The 23242-nt window shown below is 44.5% G+C and overlaps 2 protein-coding genes and 1 long non-coding RNA gene across 10 annotated transcripts in view; 1 reads left to right on the top strand and 2 right to left on the bottom strand.

Annotated features, from left to right (window-relative positions):
* Positions 1–4929, top strand: part of ATIC (5-aminoimidazole-4-carboxamide ribonucleotide formyltransferase/IMP cyclohydrolase) — a 29596-nt gene extending 24667 nt beyond the window's left edge. The window contains exons 14-16 of the mRNA XM_081925816.1: positions 1624–1806; positions 3448–3603; positions 4432–4929. Coding sequence (XP_081781942.1) covers positions 1624–1806; positions 3448–3603; positions 4432–4551 — 459 coding nt within the window. The 3' untranslated portion in view covers positions 4552–4929. The remainder of the gene's footprint in view (positions 1–1623; positions 1807–3447; positions 3604–4431) is intronic.
* On the bottom strand, positions 4791–6422 carry LOC309363370. The gene is made up of 2 exons (XR_014165310.1): positions 5463–6422; positions 4791–5405 (listed from the first exon to the last, which is right to left on the bottom strand). It is a non-coding gene; the product is annotated as an uncharacterized lncRNA (long non-coding RNA).
* A 4019-nt stretch (positions 6423–10441) lies between these two features.
* FN1 (fibronectin 1) overlaps positions 10442–23242 on the bottom strand; it is a 71011-nt gene continuing 58210 nt past the window's right edge. For 4 of the 8 annotated variants that reach the window (XM_081892627.1, XM_081892629.1, XM_081892630.1 and 1 more), the window contains 12 exons: positions 23026–23113; positions 21927–22103; positions 21477–21566; positions 21061–21240; positions 20198–20287; positions 18029–18468; positions 16384–16522; positions 15653–15817; positions 13899–14024; positions 12702–12808; positions 11828–11938; positions 10442–11193 (listed from right to left, as the gene is read on the bottom strand). In XM_081892627.1, the coding sequence (XP_081748753.1) occupies positions 11116–11193; positions 11828–11938; positions 12702–12808; positions 13899–14024; positions 15653–15817; positions 16384–16522; positions 18029–18468; positions 20198–20287; positions 21061–21240; positions 21477–21566; positions 21927–22103; positions 23026–23113 (1791 nt within the window). In that variant the 3' untranslated portion in view covers positions 10442–11115. The remainder of the gene's footprint in view (positions 11194–11827; positions 11939–12701; positions 12809–13898; positions 14025–15652; positions 15818–16383; positions 16523–18028; positions 18469–20197; positions 20288–21060; positions 21241–21476; positions 21567–21926; positions 22104–23025; positions 23114–23242) is intronic. The other 4 variants (XM_081892628.1, XM_081892632.1, XM_081892633.1 and 1 more) reach the window with 1 other exon arrangement.

Below are 23242 nucleotides of genomic sequence, written 5' to 3'. Positions count from 1 at the left end.
GCGTCCTATAGGGCGAAAAATACGGTAGATAGGAAGAAACTGGATTTGCTACTAAGCAGAAAGGCATTAGCTTAGCAGAAGAAGTTGTCTTTCTGCACCAGTTAATTATTTCTGGCTTTGGCAATGCCCAGTATAAGTGCCTCCATAAGGGGCAGGGGGGAAATTGTGACCTTGCAGCAGCAGCAGCATTGTGTGTACCTGTGGGGCTGCCACAGCTTCCCTGGAGCTCCTCTGGCCTAATGACCACAGCACTACCATCCGGACAACTTCCACTATTGCCTCCTCATCCTCCCTGCCCCAAGCCATCACTGCCAAAAGAGATGGTGTCCCTCAGGCAAATGACTTTAACATTGAATGGACTTAGGAGGCAGCCTTGACACTGAACAGCCAGACTGCGCTCTTTGGGAACGTGGAAATGTGTGACTGCAGTTGCCCTCCTGAGCAGCCAGGCTTCCTTCCTGGAACTGACTGGATAGCACCTGGAGTATATAAAAATCCAGTCTTCCTTCTAAATTTCATTTAGATTCCGCCCGCTTTTCTAGTCCTCATTGTTGTGGAAAAAAAGTTTGAAAATATATGTAGAACTAAAGTGGTAACAGCAGGAAAAAATATGCAGGGATTGGAACTCAAAAGTTTTGGATGTTGGTATTCTCTATCTCTTCACCCCTCTTTCTTTCTCCTTAACGTTAGAGGCCTATGAGTTGTGTCTCCCCACCCCTTCAAAAAAAGCTCAACACTTTCTATGTTACTCTTGTATCATCATATGTTCCAGCATTTTGTAAACCAAAATGGTGGGTTTTTTGTGCTTTTTTGCGGGGGATTTTTTGCAGTCAAGCAGTATACAAAATTGTATTAAAGTAATGAATAAATTTCAGCTAGAAACTTACCTACTCCTGAGCTGTATATTTCCCTGCTTGCAAATCTAACCTTTGACAATTTTCCTATATGTTGTTTTGCTTACGTGGACAAGTTCATATAATGCTGGACAGCATTAGGTTACACAGCCTGTGGTCCTATTGAACCTGGTAAGACTGAATTCCAAGGAAATATCTTGGAGCTTTATAATCCCCCTTTGGGTTGGGGCCCCTAATCTTTTCCAGAGGTTCAGGGCTGCAGTGAGCCTTCTCTAGGCCAGTGACACATAGTCACTCAGCCAGAATTGACTCTCTTTGGCTGCCTTAACCTCCTGACCATCTGCCCATTTCCATGACGTCTGTAGTGATTGTGGAAATTAAGATAGCTTACAATGTAGTAGAGAATATTACAGCTTTCTCCATAGTGGTTGGGACTCCCACATTGGAGAACGGCTCATCTCAGAACACGCAGAGCAGGCTAGATGCCTAGAAATTCTCATAAGTTGAGTGCTTCCTTTTCCTTGGCTCAATGCAGAGATTACTGAAGAAAAAGCAGTCTTGTTTCCTAACTTAACAAATATTTTGCTTCCCAACCCGCCCCCGCCCCCCCCGGGCGGGTGTGTGATGTTCAGGAATCTTGTTTCTAAACTGGTACACAGTTTGTTTAAGGTTTGGCTTTTCTGGTGAGGCCTTGAGTGAATTTCTTAGGAAAAGGTCCCATGGAAGCTTGCCCTTCCTCCCAATAACTACAGCGCTCTGTCTCTTTCAGGTGGTTGGCATTGGGGCAGGGCAGCAGTCCCGAATCCATTGCACCCGACTGGCTGGAGACAAGGCAAACCACTGGTGGCTCAGACATCACCCCGGGGTCCTCTCCATGAAGTTCAAAGCGGGAGTGAAAAGAGCGGAAATCTCTAATGCTATTGATCAGTATGTCACAGGGACCATTGGAGAGGTACGCCTGGGGGCACTTGGCTAGAGACAAAGTCCAGAATCTGTTCAGGAATGGTGCTTGCATTTGTACCCCTTTCTCCAGGGAGCCGAAGGTGGCTTACATGATTCCCCCTGCTCCTCACTTAATCCCTACAACAATCTTGTGAGGTAGGTTATGCTGAGAGGCAGTGACTGGCTCAGGGTCACCCAGTGAGGTTCTTGGCCGAACCAGGGATTTGAACTCTGGCCTCCCAAGTCTGGCACTCTGACCACTAGGCCACGCGCAACCTCTACTCACATAGGAGGCACCTTGGAATGCTTACAACCCTGCGAAAGCTCTGTGCCAAGGGCTGCCTTATTCAAATATTCAATAGGATAGCCAAAGCCTAGGGAGAAAGGGATGTGCCTTGCATATCCATGTGCCTGGGATGGGAGATCTTGGTTGTGATTGCCATGGCTGGATCTATGTGCTGTTAGTTATTGAAGCTGTAATTCTCTGTTGCTTTTATATAGTACTTAATTACAAAAAAACAACAGTATGAAAAACAGGCAAGTTTGTTCCAAGTGCATTAGACTTCTTAGGGTAGAGCGCCACCCCCCCCCCCCGCAAGTTAGATGATCCTTGGAAGCCTCGGTAAAAAGGCCAGGCATCTCTGAATTTCTCAGAGGCAAACAATACTCCCCTCATGATGTGGCATCTGAAAGGTAAGAGTCAGATTCAAATAAAACTAGGATCAGTATCAAGTGTCTTCCTTCCAGATCTGGGTTAGTCACACATCATATTTATCAACTGATATTTCAGAAGATCCAACCGGGTACCTTTATAGCTGCTTCCACGAGAAGGTCTGGTTCGTAAAGAGGGAAGGTTCCTAAAGACTTCAATCTGAAGTACCAGAAGAAATTAAGTCAGAGCTGCCGCCTAGTTCCCATCAGAGATCTTTAAGGGAATAAAAGGACCACGAGTGGCAACTCTCTGGTTGAAAAGCTTGTGCCGAAAGCATTAAAAACAAATATCCAAATTTAAACACTGCCCCCCCCCCTTTAGAAGGGTGTTTGACTTCTTATTCCAATTCCCTGAATGCTTCTCTAGCAAATTCAGGGCTTCCACAAACGTTGCATAACTTGGTAAACTACACACTCCTTCGGAATGCAATAAAGTCTGAATGCAATAAAGCAAACAGGGATGTGGTTAAAACAGACATTCTGCAAATCATGTCAGCAGTCTGATTGCTTCCTTGGGGCAAATGGCAGCTGGATCCGTGGCACTCAAGACAGAGGACAGTGAGCCAAAATCCTGTTTTGTTGAATGTTGTGTTGGGCTCCTTGTACTAAATGGTCTGCTTGGGTGCTTTGATGTTTACTCACTGGCTGGAGTAGCAGAAAATAGGCCAAGCAAAGCAAATGACTCTGAAATGAGCAGGGTGCTTTGTAGCAGGAAGCTGTAAGGGTACGTGTGTGTATTAGTTTAAACAACAAAGGAACCAGAGGGGCTTAGAATTTAATAAACCTCTGAGTACAAATTTTGTAGCAAGGTGTTACGTAGCTGTGACCTTCCAGTGGGGAACTTGGAGAAATGTTTGCATTCTTGTCACTGTATTTGCCTGCGTTGTTGAATTAGATGCCATCAATGAAGCAGGTGAATTTTTTAAATGCCCCTTTGCAGGATGAAGATCTTGTCAAGTGGAAGGCGCTGTTTGAGGAAGTCCCAGCTTTGCTAACTGAGGCAGACCAAAAGGCATGGATTGGGAAACTGAATGGCGTCTCGCTCAGCTCTGATGCTTTCTTCCCTTTCAGGGATAACGTGGATAGAGCAAAGCGGGTAAGGCTGTGGAATTGGCGGGGTGTGTGTGTGTGTGACTGTGACTCTTAATGACTAACGGGCCTGAGGAGAATATGTCCAGTTAGCTGCTCTTGCTCTGCATACTGGCTCCCTAAAGTCTGTTTTGTAGGTTCTGGTTGCAAGTAAGAGGTATCAAAGTGGAAGCAGGAGTAGCTGTAGTCCAGACATGCATTTCAGGAAATAATAATAATAATAATAATAATTTATTATTTATACCCCGCCCATCTGGCTGAGTTTCCCCAGCCACTCTGGGCGGCTCCCAATCAAGTATTAAAAACAATACAGCGTTAAATATTAAAAACTTCCCTGAACAGGGCTGCCTTCAGATGTCTTTTAAAGATAAGATAGCTGCTTATTTCCTTCACATCTGAAGGGAGGGCGTTCCACAGGGTGGGAGCCACTACCGAGAAGGCCCTCTGCCTGGTTCCCTGTAGCTTTGCTTCTCGCAATGAGGGAACTGCCAGAAGGCCCTCGGCGCTGGATCTCAGTGTCTGTGCTGAACGATGGGGGTGGAGACGCTCCTTCAGGTATACAGGATCGAGGCCGTTTAGAGCTTTAAAGGTCAGCACCAACAAAGCTGATGATACTTACTCAAACTCAGACAGGTTGCAATTCTCATCTTTCAGCACCTTCCAAAGAGAAGATTCACCACCCTTAGTGTCCTCTCTGACCTCCGTTTAGGACAATCTTCCCTAAAAGTGGTTGATAGCTTTTGTGGGCAGCCCATATGTGCAGAATTGTGCAACAGCTAATGAAATGGTTCGATAAAGCTGATTTGTTTTTGTCTCCCTCCTCCTTTTCTCTCAGAGTGGAGTCCAGTTCATTGCTGCCCCTTCTGGTTCAGCAGCTGACCAAGTTGTGATCGAAGCCTGCGATGAGCTGGGAATAACTCTAGTTCATACCAGCCTCCGTCTCTTCCACCACTGAAGCTTCCCCACGTGGCCAGACATTCCTCTTTGCTCATTGGCTTGTCTCTCTGCTTCAGGCGGTGGAAGCATCCTCATTAACGGGTTCTTGCTTGCTTTCTAAAAAGCCAGTCTTCATGGGAACATTTCACTTTATATTCTACATATAATACCCATCGCTTTGAGAAAACTAAAGTAGCTAGCCTCTGATGCATTTCTTGAAAAATTAATGGACAAAAGTATTTGTCACTAATGTGTCTGAAGTCAAATCCTTTATGCATTCAAGGTGTGGACATTAGTTTTATTGGCTTTTGCAGTATGCAGATAATCAGCTGGGCATTGTATGTATGGGAAGCAGATAATCATTGTACTTTGATATTAAAATACCACATTTAATCTCGTAATAGTCTCACCCCCATTTTTGCAGCTCTAAAGTTGGTTCCAGTACTTTCCCCACATAATAGTTGCAGGGTATAATTTGACAGCAGGAGGATCTGTGGAGCTGGGCTGCCGATGGCCTTAATTGCTGGCTATTGACTGGGAAGGGCATTCAACCCGGGCGCCAGATTGCTTTGGCCTCTCTGGGTCCCTCCATCTGTTCCTGCCTCGGGGGGCGCGAGCCGCCGGAGGCCTGTGCAAACTTGGCAGGTGTGGAACTCCAGCACCCCACAACTTGGCTCACACCCAACCGCTGAGGTCTATGTCTCCTCCTGCCCACACTCTGGGACACAACGGCTTCCACCTACCTTGACTGCTTCCAGCCATTACCGTAATTCACTACATAATGGGGGGGGGTTGGGGGGGAGAGCATTAAAAATGCAACAATGATGCGGTGAAATTTGGTATTTCTATTGCACTCTTCGAAGAGCAAGTTTGCTGTTGTTATTTAGTCGTGTCCGACTCTTTGTGACCCCATGGACCAGAGCAAGTTACAATTGCTAATAAAATAGGTAAAACAAAATGTAATGCATCAGCAAGCATTAACAAAATAAAATAGTAGCAAGATAAGTACACTTCACAGCAGTGGGAATAGAGGCAAAGGCCTGGGTGGTGCTGGTTTTAAATTGGTGCCAAAAACCTAGCACTGTACAGACAGGATATTCTGAATTTTGGGTGCCTGGCCCCTTGTGATGTTCACTGGCCACTCCGATTGCAACTTCTTCTGCTGTTTCTCCTACCATGGTTAAATATGATGAGGTGACTGGCAGCTACAAAACTTATTCTGCACCCTCAGCACATGTTACCTCCACAACAGCTAAACCTCTTTTTTAAAGGGATGGAAGGATTTATAGACCTACAAGCATGGGAGAAGCTGCACTCACACAGATAAGTGAGAATTTCAGGGGGGTCCAGCACAAGTAATATAATACATGTTGAGTAAATTTATAGAATAAATGTAGTAGTTTGTAGCCATGCCGTTATAAGCAACCACAATACATTCTTTGGTTAACAAGGGTTGGGGAACAACTGCAGGAGGATCTGCAACAACTTTGGTGTGGGAGTGTCTGAAGCTTTTATCGGGCTCCTATATGCTTATTCTCTGTATCCTGTACTAGGTACCTGGACACCAACTTGTGGTCCGACTATAAATATGTTAAACTCCAGAATTTGCACCAGGACATCAAGATGCTCTGTGCAGCTTCTTCTACCCTACATACTCTCACATAAGACCAGGAGAGATAAAGACTTACAAAAGCTGCAGCCTCATCTTCCTAAATGTTTGTTTCCGTTTTCAAAACTCTGAAATCAAAACAGTGAGCTACAATATGGGACAGTGGTGCTTCAATCTGCTGCTTTAAAAAGATTTGCCTTATGCTTAGTTGGAATTGTTAAATGTGAACTGTCTTTGGGGAGGTGTATTATAAAGTGATGGAAATAACTTCTGCCATGCTGACAGCACTGCCAAGGGGGAGGAATCTGGCATCATGGTTTCTGCATGTTTGGTGGTTTATTAAAAATATCTGTGAAATACTCTGAAGCATGTTTTGCTGTGCTTGTCAGATCAGATGTGCAGTTTAAACAAAGGGCTCCTGGTGTCAGAAGTTATTTGTTACAAACATGAAAGTGACCAAGCAACAAAATTGACTCAATTTCTAAAGGGTTTTCCCCAAAGTGTAAGAGAGAATTGTTGTTGTATTTTTAGGGAGTTGGGTCAGCACTTCTGTCTCCTTTAGGAAATCCTTTAATTTGCCTGGAGAAAGAAAGATTTTGGGTATATGCTCAGTGTGGGTATGTTCACCTGGGTAATTCACTTTAATCTAAATAGACAAGAGCTTTTGATTTTACTTTACTTTCTATACCAAAAACAAAGTCAATATCTGGTGAGCTAAAGCTTTTTAATTTTTAATTTAACCAATGGCAAGTGTTGAAGAGATGGTGCTGTCCAGCTCATCTAACACACTGTGTAGTTGAGATGCAGTGGTAGATGAGAATGAACTGCAGCTGCTGGAGAAAAACCCTTCATAGGCTCTTGCTAGACAGGTGTGGTGTAATCTAGAGCCCCAAGTTACACTGGCTGTATTCAAGTGAAGTAGAACGAAGAGCACCCACCTCCCTGCCTCTTGGCTCATTTCAAGTTGTGCTGTAGTTGGCTAGAGGATTGGATTGGATTGGATTGATCTTTATTACGGCCATTGGCCCGTTACACGACAGTTTCCCATACCAACATATTATACTTAAACCTCCAAATTTGTGGCTAGAGGGACACAACCTGTTCAAGCAGCGCTGCCTAACAAGTTGCTCGTTTGGAAGTACACAGCTAAAACAAAGACTTCCGTAATCATACTTGGAATCTCCATTGGAGGTGGTGGGACTTGAATGAATCTCTCTGAAAGCAAGGTTCAACATGGCGCAGCCTACGAAGGGAATGCTTTGTGCTGTTTGTGACCCTGCAACTATGCGGTTGTATGAACTGGCCTTGGATGACAAATGAAGGTAGGAAAATGTGCTTGGTTTCTCCTGTTGGCATCCATCTGTCTCAAGGGACAATGGAGTGTACCTCCAGGTTTGAAGTCAAACGGCTGCATTTGCAGCACTGAGTGACCTCCCCAGGGCACAAGCCTTGGCAGTGTGTATGGAGGTCTTGTGCTGCCCAGACAAAAAGACCCCTCTCTGCCTCACTGATGTGGCCCAAAGGAAAGCAGGACAATACGTGTGGCACCAGCTTGGTGCCAAACATACTGAATTGGTGGCCTGCATTGATTAAAAAATAAACTGCCTTTTAGGACAGTTTTACTAGGAGCAAATACAGTCATCCCCTTACTTTCACACGATTGAGTCACATGCGACTGCATACATGTAGCATTGTGAAATAATGAAATAATACAATTCTAACCTGAAATGGTGGGTTAGAGCTGGAAAGTCCTTGTGGCCCCTAAGGAGACACTCCTCAGAGGCCGTAGAGTACGCCAGTGAGCCAAAAGTCCAGAAAAAAAGACGCCAAGGGCTCCAAAATTGTGTGCGGACGCTCTCACTGCTGCCACGCTCTCCCACTCAATGACAGGGACTTCTTGGAAGATGGTGGACTAGAGAGAGCTCACTCTGAGACCCTCCCACGCTATCCAACAAATCCTGCTACCCCCACAAATGGAACCGTGCTAAAAATGCCAACAATGAGACCGGGGGTCGGCAAGTTTTACCTCGCCTGGGTCGTTTCACACCAGCAGAGATCCCTCTCTGGGCTGGATTGCGCACACGCCTGAGTACACGTTCCTGTGATTTCTGGCATCTGCGCAGATGCGATTTCTGGCGCCACAGAAGCGAGTCCCCACACTGTTCTGCTCTGGTTTAGCGCAGCGCATGGGGACTTGCCGAGCGGGGCGGCTTGGTTTGGGGGTGACTTATGGGCCGGTTAAACAACCCCGTGGGCTGCTTGTGGCCTATGGGCCTTAGGTTTCGTATCCCTGAATGAGGCAGAAAAAGAGGAGGTGAAAACAACCTGTCCTCTTGGAGGAAAAAGAGGAAGTCCAGCCACAAAGTGGCTTCACGCCAGCCATGTAAAGGGTAGGAAGGGCAAGACAGTCTCCCTCCCTGCCCACCGCTTCCCTCTCCCACTCTAAATCCAACATCCCTGCCACCAATCAACCAAACCTTTAAACAGCTGTTGGGTGGGAAGTTGCAGTGGGTTCCCCACTTTCGTTTATGCACACAGGGCCCATAACATACTCCCCGTTCCCCGGGAAGTTTCCTGTTGTCAGAGAACGGCTGGGTGACAAACAGTGGTGGGAGGCATCAGCTGAGGAACCACCAAGAGAAACCCCAGAAGAGGAAGGCTCAGAGCCCAGGGATTGGTGATGGGACACTGCGGAGAGTTCAAGGAGTGGAATGCTGTTGGGTCAACAGGATTTAGTGAGCGGAGCAAGTTGGTGACAGCGAGGCTGAAGCAGAGGAGGGCAGGCAAGAGGCTGCAGAAGACGACAGGAAGCCTGCCTCTCCTGTTAGTATTTGTAATGTATTTCACAAAGTAAAGATTTATATTCAACCATTTATGTATTCAACTATTTTTGATCACAAATAGCTAACATCTACTATGACAAGCCCCCCTCCCCCCTTGTCTCCAAGGACACGCAGAGTGATGCGTAGGCCGGGACAAAGATTAGAGATGCCCAGATGCAGTTTGAGACTGCTTGGAAACATCTGGCAGAGAGGAGCCTTAGAGGGGGTAGAAGGTGGGGACAATCAGTCCTGGCAAGACCTACTCAGAGTGTTGTTGAGTTTGTTTGCTGCCTTGAGTAACTTCACTAACAACTGGCTCTTCTTCTTCTGGCCTGCAGTAAAGACTGCAAACAGCAGTTTTCATGATAGCAACATTAACAGTAAAGGTAAAGGGACCCCTGACCATTAAGTCCAGTTGCGGACGACTCTGGGGTTGCGGTGCTCATCTCGCTTTTTTGGCCGAGGGAGCCAGCGTACAGCTTCCAGGTCATGTGGCCAGCATGACTAAGCCGCTTCTGGCAAACCAGAGCAGCGCACGAAAACGCCGTTTACCTTCCTGCTGGAGTGGTACCTATTTATCTACTTGCACTTTGTGCTTTCGAACTGCTAGGTTGGCAGGAGCAGGGACCGAGCAACGGGAGCTCACCCCGCCGCGGGGATTCGAACCGCCGACCTTCTGATCGGCAAGTCCTAGGCCCTGTGGTTTAACCCACAGTGCCAACCGCGTCCCTCGACATTAACAGTATTGCAAGCCATATTGTGTAACAAAAGCTGTATTACAGTATTAGCATTTTGTTGTTGTAATCATTGCAGTCTTGGGTTCTGTAAAGTTTAGCCTTGTGTTTCATGTTGTGACTGAAGACGGTTAAGATCTCAGGGAGTACCGCTGCCAAATGCTTTAAAAATAGGGTCGGAATCACTGGGCGTAGAGCATCAACATTCAGCACCAGCCCCTCTAGTTGCCCTAAAGCAAAATCTTTCCATACAGTCACCTCCTCCCCTGACTAGTTCAAATGGTCTAGATCAGAATGGGGCAAGAGTAAAGGCCATCAAGGTAGGCTAAAGATGCCTCACCCCCATGATAAAGTCAGGGTAGGCTTTCTTCACCTGTTTCATAAGACAGGTGTCTTATAACAATAAAGCCTAAGAGAGAGAATTTCCTTTGCTGTAGGAATTAGTGATTCCAGTTTCAATTTTCACAAAGCTCCTTGGGCAGCCTTAGGCCAGTCGCCACCTATCAGCCTAATCTGAGGGAGGTAATGAGCAGGGGAGACATGGCTGGTGATGTTCTGAAAAATGAAAAGCTCAAAAAATATAAAGGAGATGTATTTTTATGTTGTGATAGATCCACACTTGCACCAATGGTGCTATACAGCACCTGTATTTCAGGGCCTAGAAGGGGGATGTAGAAGAGCTCCATGTTCCTGTTCCAGGGATGAGCTACACAATCCTAAGAAGAAAGAGACTAGACACACAGCTGGATTGTAAATCTTTTTATTAAAAGAGTTGTCTCCCACAGTAGTTAAAGCTTTGGCACTTACAGTATAAAAAATAATCACTGATCATAATTATACCAAATTCCTCTGTCAATGGTGTACTAAGTGTCTTTAATATATTTTCCTGTTAAAAAAACACTGAGGGGGAGGGGAGGGAGCAGGGAAAGGAAGAACAATGTTGATAAATAACAGTACGAGATACAAACATACCGCTAGGGAAAGAAATTAGGATAATTTAGAAAGATTAGGACTGTGCATATTTTTAGATATCACAGTGATGGGGTTTGCAGTCCCTATTGGTAGCTGCACAATTAGATGAACACAGAACTTTGGATTTTCATTCATTCCCTATGGCAGGAGAGCCCCTCCCCTTAATCCCTTATGGATACTGGTTGCTGAGCAAATTATGAGTTAGTATGAGTCGTCTTCAGGGAAAATACTGAATGGTATTGAAACACTGAGCAAAAGAGAAGACAGTATACAACTATCCTTTGTGAAAAGAAGTCTTGAGACACTCCAAGAGTGGCCTCCCTTGGAGAAGCTGTGAGTTGAGCAAAGCCGAGAAAGGCACTCTGGCCACCCGAAGCAGACCTGCTTTCCTCTAGCAGCATTCTAGAGTGGATGGTCTTGGCAAGAAAGACTTTCCTTGGCTGGTGTTAGTCTCCTCGTCGATTTGGCGTCTCTGCTTGTAGATGCAAAGGGTAGAAGCACTCAATGGGGCAGTGAACATTCTGCTGGAAGAAAGGAGGAGGAAGGAAATCAGCTCAGCAGGTCTAGAAGGTGGAAAGTATCTTGCTCAGCCAAAATACTTGCATCTCTTGACATTTCACAATGCAAACCCTTAACAGATGAATCGTGAGGTGGAGGGATGGGCAGCAGTTCTGCTGAAGGGAATGGAAATGTTCCTGTTCCACTGCATTCATCAAAGTGATGGCTGTATTGGTTTCCCTTCCTTCTGCCGCTAAGCTGGACATGGTCCAATAAACACACTCACTCTCGACACAAACTGCATTCCAGTCGTGTTTCATACCATATCCTACCGTAGGATATTGAGGGAATTGGAAGCCTGTGGCAATCAGACTAGGAACGTTTGATTAGTCATCACATGAAAGTGGTTTAGAACTGTTTTAGGCTGGCCATGCAGATGACTAACTTATTCTAAATATTTTGGTGTTGGACTAGAAGCACTTGATTCTGAAGCTGTGCATCTGATCAGTCTCTTAGATTAGAAACTGCTGGGAGACCCAAGAAGTCAACAGAAGTTGCCTGTCTATAGTGGAAGACTACCAGGAATTTGCATTCTTGGTAACAATGGTGAGCAGTGCTGAACAGCCACTGTTGCCAGATGAATGGGGCTTCTATACTTACAGTATTTGAAGTTTGTTGCTGTCTCTGTGAGTACTGTGAATAGGTGTGACCAGGAGAACCTTCAGGTGAAAGCGCAGCACCTGGCCGACGACAATTGTCACAACGCCAGCCCTTTAAATAAACAAACACTACATTTTAGCATGAGCTTCTGAATGGAAGATGTCATATATATCAAATTTCAAATTTGTCCCTGAAGAAAAGTGGCATACACAATTGTCTCCCTTCGTATCCTAAGGGAAAAGATCCAGTCAAAATGAGAGGTTGATTCACTAGGTATCATGGGTTCATTCATACAGGTATATTTTCACTGAAACTCAAGCCCTAAGTCTGTGTATGATTCCAGTCTTAGTAGGCAGAGGAACTAACAGCGTTTTAAGGTCAATGTCATTTTAAGAGTTTTCAGTATAGGCTTAAATAAGTTGCAAGAAGAGATGTCCTGATCATTTGGGAAATAATATTTCAAAAACTACAAAAGCTATCTGAATGAAAGACATGTTAGGAGACAAGAACAGTACTGTGTCACCTAGGCAGCTCTAAACAGCTCATCCACAATGCTGCAAAAGTACTTGTTCTGAAAGTGGCATTAGCATTGGTAAATCAGACTTCATATACTGTGCATGCCCGTAAAACCGGGCAAAAGTGCATAATGTCGCATGTTTATTTCTGCTTTAGGCTCCCCTTTAACAATTTCATTTGTAGTGCTTGTTACTGAAGAGTCACTTAAAATGTAATGAACTCTGAACCTGAGTGGGCATTATCCACAAAATATGTCCAGATTCTGCAAGTATGTCATATACCCCCCTGCCTCCCCCCACTCTCTCTCACATGCCATGCTGCCTGTTATAAGTCACAGCACTGGTATGAAAATGCTTACCTGCTGTCCTCCATAGCAAGTACAGGAGCAGATGGCCCCAAGGTATTCCTTCTGCCACTGCTCTCCTACATGGTACATTTTGCCCTCATCATAGCAAGTTGCTTCATCTACAAAAAAAAGCCAAGGAACAAGCAATTCTTTTAAGAATTGGCATGTACTTTGCCACTTGGAGGGCAAAACATCTCAAGTATTAAATCCACCTTAACATTGCCAACCTATACCAGGAAGATTCTTAAGACAATTTAGGAGGTTATCTCCAGTGAGGTATTCATCAACAGGTTGGCAGGATTTTGTTCAGGTTTCCTCCTACCTGCCAGCCTGTGGAAAAGAGGAGGAGGGAAGGAAACCTAGTTGAGTTCTGTTGATTTATGGCTACCAGCATCGGCAGTAGGGACATGGGTTGCCAGTGCTTTCCTGTAAGAGGGAGCACCTAAACCGGGCAGAATCTTTATCCTGATGGCAGGATCACATTTTTCTTGCCTTTTGTGGTATAAAGAATGAACAACCCTGTGCAGAACACCCTCATTGTCAGTTAAACACTCCTGTAAGAAGAATTGAAGGGACGCAGGTGGCGCTGTGGGTTAAAGCCTCAGCGCCTAGGACTTGCCGATCGAAAGGTCGGCGGTTCGAATCCCTGCGGCGGGGTGCGCTCCCGTTGCTCGGTCCCAGCGCCTGCCAACCTAGCAGTTCGAAAGCACCTCCGGGTGCAAGTAGATAAATAGGGACCGCTTACCAGCAGGAAGGTAAACGGCGTTTCCGTGTGCGGCTCTGGCTCGCCAGATGCAGCTTTGTCACGCTGGCCACGTGACCCGGAAGTGTCTCCGGACAGCGCTGGCCCCTGGCCTCTTAAGTGAGATGGGCGCACAACCCCAGAGTCTGTCAAGACTGGCCCGTACGGGCAGGGGTACCTTTACCTTTACCTTTAAGAAGAATTGTCCCAGAGGACAGGAATAGGACCCCAACTTTTCATTTTAATTCAGAAAAATAAATCACTAGAGGTGAATTCAGAAAAATAAATCACTAGAGCTGGCATTTAACTATGCTTAACTCAGAGTAGATCCATAAATTTGGCCCATTAATTTCAATGGAAACCCAGTTGAATAGCACCCTAGATTTTGCTTCTAGGTTATTCTGGGGATACGCACGAGCAGCAGGAATGCTGTTTTATACATCAAGAAAGGTAATGTCCATACGTACGAGGTTCGCATTTGAATTCTCCCTTTCCATTCCCAAGGCAAGTGCAGCTCATCATCTGTCCGTTCTCTCCTTGCCGGTCCCACTTCTCACCAATCTTATAGTTCACAGCATTGTCATGACACCACTCTGAAGGAACAAAGAAACGACAGATCAATAAGGTGACGCTGAATCCACACTGAGCCCTGTTTGACAATGTGTTGGTCACTTGATGTATTCTGGGGCTTAGGGTCCCATAGACAAAAGCCTCAGATCTGTAGAAGGAGCTCTTTACAAAGAACAATATTTCAAGAAAAAAGAGCTCTTATCCACTCAACTGGCAGCTAAGCACAGCTTAGAAGTAAAAAGGGGCCGGACATGTTTAGTATCCATAAAAAATAATTCCTCTGTTATTGTTCCCAGGTAACAGTCCCCACCTATCCAAAAAATAATTCAGCCACATCCACCTGCTGTTGGTCTCCTCGTTACTGTGATCGCTACGTGAGGCTCCTTAAACCATCACTTATCCCAGGGTGAGCTACAAGCATTTGATCTTGCTAAGGGTTGAGCAGTGCTTTGCCCCTGGAACATATTATGAACATATTTAGAAAGTGAATTGGCTTTTAAGAGAGTTAAGATTATTTTAGAAAGCTCTAATGCTGCTAGGATACATATGACAAGGCTGGGAATGAGGGCTATAACTTGCAATATGATCAAGACATAGTATTTAAGTTTTATCAAATTGTCTTCAAGTTATCAGGATTTATTTAGTTGTTGATTTGGCTGTCAGTATCTGTAAATGTGAAGCACACACAGAAGAAGCAATGTTCAATTCGGTGTCTTATTTTATCTGGGGGGGAAACTAAGAATATAAGTGTTTGGCATCAGGGTAGTCAGCTGGTAAAGTCCTGCAGCAAACAAAATACTGAACTTTAATTGGAAAAAAACTGGTGTAAACCAGAATTAATGACAGCTCTAGCTGGATTATGTTTTATGGTTTAAATCCAACAAATAGCAGGGTCACTTATATTTCACAGTTAATAATTCCAGTCCAACACAGGGCCAACTGAATGTTTCTCCCTTAGCTTTTGTTAAGGGCAGATATTTAAACATCTCCTGAAACAATAGGCATTGCGGATGTTTTTTTGAATGTGCTGGACACAGTAGAACATATTCTTTTATACTGTCCATTGTACAACCAGCTACGCAAATGTGTGCTATCCCCTTTTCTGGGTTGTCTAACATCACAGCACAATGAAAATGGCGGTGTGTTAACCAGGGCATTTGGGTGTTCCCTAGTTTGTCTTGTATTTCTTGTGTCAATGTGGGTTTTTTGTTTTTGTAGAAGCCTGCTAGGCGGCATAAGCCTTTGGCTTGCCAGGTTTTTATCTGGAGGCTTTGTGCTGCGTGGTGGAATAGTGGGGGGAATAGCCAGAGGGGATTAGTGGGAATGGGGTTGGGGACAGTTTACCTGCTTCTTCCTTCCATGCTTTAAGCATGGTCTGTGTGAACATGTTTAGCGTTGTGGGGATTTGTTTGGGAGGAATGGGTATGCCATGGTGGGGGGGATTTTCGATTACGTCTCTCTCCAGGTGTACCCATTGTTTTGTTTCGTCTTCTAGAATGCATGGGATTATGTGGTGCACTTGGTTGGCGATATAGTATAGTTCTGTGCTGGGGATTCCTCACCACCCTTCTGAGGGGGGGGGTGTAGGTATTTGGGGTTTATTGCCTCAAATTTTAGAAATGGAGCCAAATAAATTCAAGAAGCCACTCACTTGAAGAGTCACATCTGAAGTGTCCACTGCCAAGGCCTAAACATTGGCACCAGAGTTTGAATCCAGTTTCAGACATTCTTTCCCATTCCTCCCCAACAGAGTAGAAGGAGCCAGTGAATGTATCATAACATGAGTCATCTGTTGGTTGGTTTGATGTTCCAGGAACTGGAAAGGACACAGAATGAAAAGTAGTATGACAACATGCAGTACTTCTTAGCAAACACCCCCCCCCCACACAGCCAAAATGGTGCCAGTAAGAATGAAGTCTCCATGCAGCAATAAATAGCACAAAAACCTATCTTAATTATCTTTGTTCAGATAATGATCTGGAATTCATTGCTTAAACAGGCTTCCTTTCCCACTAAGATTATTTGAATATATAACTCAGAGGAAGCAAAAGAACAGGCAGAAATGTATGCTGAAATATACACAATTGAAAGAGGAGTTTGAGAGCTAGAAGGGTGCAGTGGTTAGAGTGCAGTAGTGGGGAGATCGGGGTTCAAATCCCCGGTCAGCCATGAAGCTGGCCAGGGTCACTTTCTCTCTAACTAACCTCCCTGGGAGGTTAAACTGGCATGTGGCATGGAGACCCCTATGAATGCCATCCTGAACTCCATGAAGGATTAGTGCGATACAAGTGTAAAATCCAACCAAACAAGGACACCATAGTTATCAGCGATCCTAAACCAAGGTTATTACACAAAAAAGAGTGGAGCTTCCTTTCTACTTACCGACATTGCCCACTGTGACCACCTCTTCAAGGACTTTGTGCCTTTTCCTATTTTTAATTGCTTCCACTATGATGTTGTAGGTGGCACCTCTAGTAAGACCAGTAAGTGTAGCACTTGACGATGTGCCAGGAACTCTGAGCTACAATTTGAGAAGATGTATAAACATGTTGAATTTTGCTTTCTTGAAGAATGAGACACTGGCTCTGAAATGGCTGTATATCAAGTTGATTCTCTAGAGAGCAGGGTTCTGGGGTCCAATCCAATGAGGATATGGCTTCTCTTTACCCAAATAGAGATAAGACAAGTCTCCCTTATTCCAGCACCTTCCCCCCTTCTTTTACAAATGCAGTGATGTGGCTACCTAGATCTACTCAAGTTGTCAAGAACAGGGTGAGATTTGAGCAGCCAATTTACTGCTTGGCCACTTTTTGATGTCACCTTCATGGTGAGGAGCTGCCACAAAGTCTTTTTCCTGTGCAGCTCTAGTAATGTTGAAAGCGGAGCTCACAGTGAGTCTCTTTCCCACACCAGCATTTGCCCCAGTTTTTTGCAGGAGTGATAAGCCCATCCTGTTTTTGACAAGGCATCTCCTATCCAATAGGACAGTGATAAGGAACCTGAGTGGCCCCACCAGATATTGCTGGACTCCAATTTCTATCAGCTCCAGCCAGCATGGCAAGTAGTCAGTTATGACAAGTGTCATAATCCAGCAACTTCTGGAGAATCACAGGCTCCTCATTTCTGCCTTAGACCAAGAAAAAACCCTCCTCATAACCATGGATTCCCATCTGTAGCAGCAAAAGCATGTTACTTTTGAAGTATTCAACACATTTCTCTGGTATCTTAGCTCTCATTTCTTCTATCTGTTCTGTAGTCTCTGCTCCCTGTAGCTCTACCATTACCCTAGCAGACTAATTAGCTGCCTGCAATGACTCATTAAATGACCTATTTTCCATTACTGCACCTTATGCCAGGAATTTCCTCCCTAAATGTGTATTAATGCCATTTCTCTGCTTTCCTTCTCCCTCATCCCCAGGACCGCAAAACCCCAAGGACTGCCTCTCCCCATATGAACCAACCTAGACCCTGTGATCATCATCTGAGGCCCTTCTTTGTGCGCCTCCTCTGAGAGAGGTCCAGAGGATGGCAACACAGGAACGGGCCTTTTCTGTCATGGCTCCCCATTTGCGGAACGCTTTCCTCAGGGAGTTTTGCCTGGTGCTTTGGTTACATATTTTGAGGCAAAAACATTCCACTTCTCCCAGGCCTCCAATTAAACCACCTATGGCCTTTTAAACTGGAGGGGGGGTGTTGTTTTTGTTTGTTATGTCATGTATTTTTGTGTTTTTATATTGTAAACTGCCCTGTGATCTTCAGTAGAAGGGTGGTATAGAAATTTAAATAGTAGTAGTAGTAATATCCAACTGAGATTAAAGTACGTGTAACTTCAATGGGTACATTTAACCATTACCTTTAGCACGCCATCCCTGTTTTCACCATTGTCTTTATTATATTGCAAATTCCTTGAGAATGGGGTCTTGAAGACAGTTTGCCTATGAAACTTGGTAAAGTGCCAGTGAGGGTGTTATCTAAACAAACACAATGGCAACCACTACATTTTAGAAATTTAACAAAACCAAGTTACCTCTACAGGCTCTTCCTCGGCACCAACAGGTTGACAAGAGATAATGTATTCTGTGGTCTCTGAATAGGGCGTCCAAGAAATGGTTGTCTGAGAAACTGCTTCCTGGAGCCTCGTGTGATTATTCTTGGGCAGAAGGTTGTGGGGATAATAAGCATGTTCATCCACGTCTGGTAGGTCTCCAGGCTGCACATGTGGCCTACGCCCCACTGGGGTGGTGGCAGTTGTAGGGGTCCGAGACCCATATACTTCCACAATGACTTGTTGGCCTGGCTTGCTCAGTATAGTCTGCTGACCAGAAGTCCCAGGAAGTTGGATACCATTTCCATTATCATGCGGGTTGTTGGTGAGGTAAGGCGTGTTCTCCACAGTGCTGGGCACATCCAGGTTCTCTGACACACCTTGGCCAGAGTGTGGCAGCGTTACTAGCTGGGGAAGCTCATCTAGCCAAAGAGAGGTTAGAAGCAGTCAAAGCCAGGTTCTCAAGCACCCTTCAGCAAGCGCTGCTTTCACTGTGAAACAAACTAAGCAGCTGCTCCATAAAACACTGCCTAATTCAAGCAATTAAACATTAGCAGCATTCTCAAGGGTGCTACAGTACATGGTCCTGAAAAGTCATCATGCAGTTTCTCTACAGAGGCTACTTAGAGCGCTTCAGCCAGAAGGCAAAAGCATGTGCCCACAGAACTCAAGATGAGCCAAAGTGATGACAATTTTTGTACCTTTGAGACGATCCCCTATGAAGCAAGAGAACCTTCTTGCCACAAATGATCTTTTGCTGAATGAATGAATGAATGGCAGAACATTTCTATCCTGCCACTCTTCCACCATGGAAGGCAGTGTGTACACAACTCTCACCAGGCTGCATTATGTACCCTCAAACTATGCCCTGGAACCACTATATTCAGTTCCTTTGATGTAATTTCAGCTAAAGAGGAGAAATGTTATATATTACATTACCCCTTGCACCTATTTCCAAAATCATTTAGCTTAGGATGATAACACCTAAACTCCCCTCTACTTTACAACTACTTATCACACACTTCAAAGGTGAAACAAAAAAAAAATAATCCTTCCAGTAGCACCTTAAAGACCAACTAAGTTAGTTTTTGGTATGAGCTTTCGTGTGCATGCACACTTCTTCAGATACAGTGCATGCACTTCTTCAGTGTGTATCTGAAGAAGTGTGCATGCACACGAAAGCTCATATCAAGAACTAACTTAGTTGGTCTTTAAGGTGCTACTGGAAGGATTTTTTTTTGTTTTGACTATGGCAGACCAACACGGCTACCTATCTGTAACTTCAAAGGTGAATCTGGTTTGAAACTAACTGAGTTATGTCAATCTTCCATGACTGAAGCTCTTGACTCCCTTTCTTCTGAGAAAAAAGCAACTCTTGTGTCTTAATAATGTATGAACAAGTCACTCAGACTTGCATCTTAATCTTAATCTTTTTAATCTTAATCTTTTCTTATGAATGGCTAATATCTGCCCTTGTGAGTTGTGAATTGTGTTATATTATTTGTGGTTTGTACGAGTCCGCTGTTTTGTTTTATTTTATTTTATTTTGTTGTGTGTGTTTCATGATGGGCGTAAAGCCGAATAAACATTTTGATTTTTGATCAGACTTGCATCAACTGATATCTACTAGTCAATATAGTTTATCTGGTTTACAATCCAGATCAAATCAAGCATTTGTAGGTTCCACTGATTTACAATTAAGGAGAGTTAAGCAAGTGCTTACCTCTCACCAATCAAATTAAATGCTGAGGATGCCACCCCATATACTATTGAATGTTGTGAAGCTTAATTTTGAGCAGACATGTTTAATTTGGATTGGAGTGTATCCTCAGTTTCTAACAGATTCAGAGGTAAGCAGCAATATTAAGTCAACCATCTTAAAAGTAGGAAACAGGAAAGACAAAAAGTGAAAGGAGGTTTGTCAACCGCAGCTAAATCTATTAAACTGCATTAGTACTTTGCAGGTCAGGATTACCAACTTATCTGAATATATATATACAGATTGATGAGTGTCTCCACTTGTGTCCAGATATAGAAAGGAAATTTTAAGCAGTGATGTGCCATCAGTTGTGTGGCAATGGCATTAACTGAAATTCAAAACAACTGCATCTAGCTTCTCTTTCGTGTTCAGTAAGATTGAAGGTGTTTTACCTGTTTTTGTCCTTCCAATCAATGGTTCACTCTTCTGATTATTCTTCACAGCAAATACATAGATGACATATTCTGTTCCTGGCTCCAGACCTGACAAAGGATTGGCAGAAACCCATTTTTCAAAGGAAGCAGTATTGAAAAGAAGCAGTATTCAAAGTCGACACAACAGCTTGCAGTGCAATCTTATACATGCTTACTCAAAAATAAGCCTTGTTGTTTTTCATGGCGCTTACTACCAGGTAAGTGTTTATAGGTTTCTAGTTTTGTACTCTATACACACACTGCTCCCATTTACTACCATCTAGTTATTATTCAGATAGACATTAATCTTGCTGGGATAAGGTTTTGCTGGTTTAACTTCTTATATTTTAATATGGTTTCTTTGTTTTTCTTGTTTTGTTACTTTCATCTCTCTGTTATTTAATACTGTTCATCTGTTGTCCTGTTTAAGTTCAGATTTTGTAAACGCAGTCATAGTGGAAAGGATGTGATATACATGTTTCGAGAGAGAGAGAGAGAGAGAGAGAAAGAGAGAGAGAGAGAGAGAGAGGGGCAGGCTTCTAAAGGTTAGAAGTGCTAATAAGGTTCATCTTCTGAAACAACTGAACCAAAGTGGTCTATTGGCCTGCTGCATTTTAGCATGGCCAGTATATGGTCCCAGACTGTTGCTATGCATGTGGGAGTAGGCTTAGTTCTTCAGGTCTTTGGGACATAATGCACTAGTTACAACAGGCAAAATTGTTGAGGCAGGGTCAAAGGTTGTCATTACCAAACCCCCCAACCCACCCGGGATGGTCAAGCAAGGAACAGGCTTACCCCACCTCTCAGCTGAACAGCTGACTTCTTTGGGGAGGGGTACATACCTGTAATAGTGGCCTCCGTAGTGCCAGGGCGGGGACGAGGAAGCACTTCCCTAGGCTGCCCCCCAGCCTGCTCATATTTGATGATGTATCCTGTGATCTTGGCCCGGGGTGGCTGCCAAGTGAGCAGCAGGGAGTTGCTTGTGGTTGTAAGGAAGCGGAGGTTGGAGGGGGCGTCAATGGCTAAGGAACAAATAAAACCATTGAGTGCATGTATTTTAATATGACATCATCTCCCTCAAGGGGGAAATACAGTTTCCATATGTTTCAGCTACAAGTCTGAGAATATTCTGCTTCTCCCCCAAAGCCCAAGCGGCGGGAAGAGAATCATTGCTGTAACATGCCACAGATGATTTACATGATCAAAGGAAAGGAAACCACCATTTCAGTTAATATGAGTTTTTATAAACTACCATTACCCGTGGAAGCATCAATCACTACTGGGGAGCTGCGAGCATTGCCGTTCAGGGTGTAGATGTAAATCTTGTAGTCAGTGCCGGGCTGCAAGCCTGTGATTCAAAGTGAAATATTAAAAATAAAATAAACCTTGCTCATATAAAGTACTGTTCTGAACAGCATTGCACCTCCAGTCAATAAAAACATGTTAGCAAGGGCTTCCAAGGAGGTTGGCTGACAAGCCCTAAGGGTGGCATCACCATGAATGGCGGGGATGGGAATTAGGGCCTATTGTGCTGCTTCCTATTGAAGGTGAGCAGAGTTTTTGTTGCAGACATCCCTGCTGCATTCTGAAATCATACTGAAAAGTAGTGGAGGTATGGAAAGGAAGAGCCAAGCAGACTCAGACTCAGAGCCTGGGCGCAGATGGGACGATGGGCAGTCACAGAGGTGGTGTGAATAAGTTCACATACCAGTGATAGTGTAGGGTTTAACATCAGGGCCAATTGTTCGTTGAACAGGATTTTGACCATTCGCTGGGACAGCATCAATATGGAAACCCGTGATTGCCTCAGTCTTGGTGCGCCAGACGACTGTGATGGTCCTCTCTGTGACATCTGTGACACGTGCCCTGCGGGGAGGGCTGACATCTGCACATTCACACAAACACCAAAAGTCAGGCAACCGTCCGTTGGCACAACAGTCTGCTAGTACCACAGTCATACACAGCTGCAGACACACTATACCTTTAAAGCACACTCTACACATATTTCTTCTCTCAAAGAATTTTGGGCACTGCAGTGAAGGGTTGCTGGGAACTGTAATTCTGTGAGGGGTAAACTACAACAGTCAGGATTCTTTGGAGTGGGAGATAGTGCTTCAAATGTGCTTGCAAACATGCAGTCTTGCAAACATTCATTGAGGCAAATGCCACTAAAAGGCCGCTTTAGAACTATCACTTATTTATACCTCCAAACCCAATCTGCCTAGTTTTCACTCAGGATTAGAACCAGTGATTCTAGGAACCCATTTCCAGGCACTCCCAACAAATATGAGAAGAGGGATAGGACCAATCTGGACTAGCACCCTGTATTCCAACAATGACCAACTAAATGTCTGTGGAAAGGAAAGAAGCAGAACACAACCAGGGCAAGAGCCCCACTGGTGCTCCCCAATGACTTCTATGTAGAAACCTGCTGCCTCCAACCCTCCGACAGCCATCATGACTAGCAACTGCTGATAGATGTCTTTAAAAGAGGATTATTCATGGACTTAGTTGGTGGGCCTCACAGCAGATTGTGGTAGGAAATTTGCTATTTGTGGTGTGAACTTCCTTTGGTCTCCCCTGAGTTTTTCAACACTCAGCCTTATTTGATGGTCCTGGGTTCTAATACTGGGCAATTGGGGGGACTTATCAATCCTTTTTCTTCACACCATGCATAATTTTATACACCTCTATCATGTCCTCCCCCTTCCCACTTATTTGCCTTTTCTCGAAACTGAAAAAGCTCCAAACGTTTTTGCCTTTGAATCAGTGACTCTATGGCTATTTTGAAATGTTGAGTAACTTACTCTCTAGGGTAGTGACTACTCCCTGGGCAGGTCTGCTGGTCAGAGAGTCCTTAAGAGCATAGATGCTGACTTCGTATTTGGTTGCCACCTAGATGTAACAAAACCATGGGCTGTTAAGAGATTTACATCCTCCAGGAGGTCACGAAAAGCTGACGCATAAGCCACTTCAGTAAGCCTGCTCTTCATTTATATTCTCTAATCCGATGCATTGTGAAGT

The sequence above is a fragment of the Podarcis melisellensis genome, assembly GCF_964234715.1.
Source record: "Podarcis melisellensis genome assembly, chromosome: 1".
NCBI lineage: Eukaryota > Metazoa > Chordata > Lepidosauria > Squamata > Lacertidae > Podarcis > Podarcis melisellensis.
The sequence above is the reverse complement of the archived record's forward strand: the minus strand, read 5'-3'. Positions and strand labels throughout refer to the sequence as shown.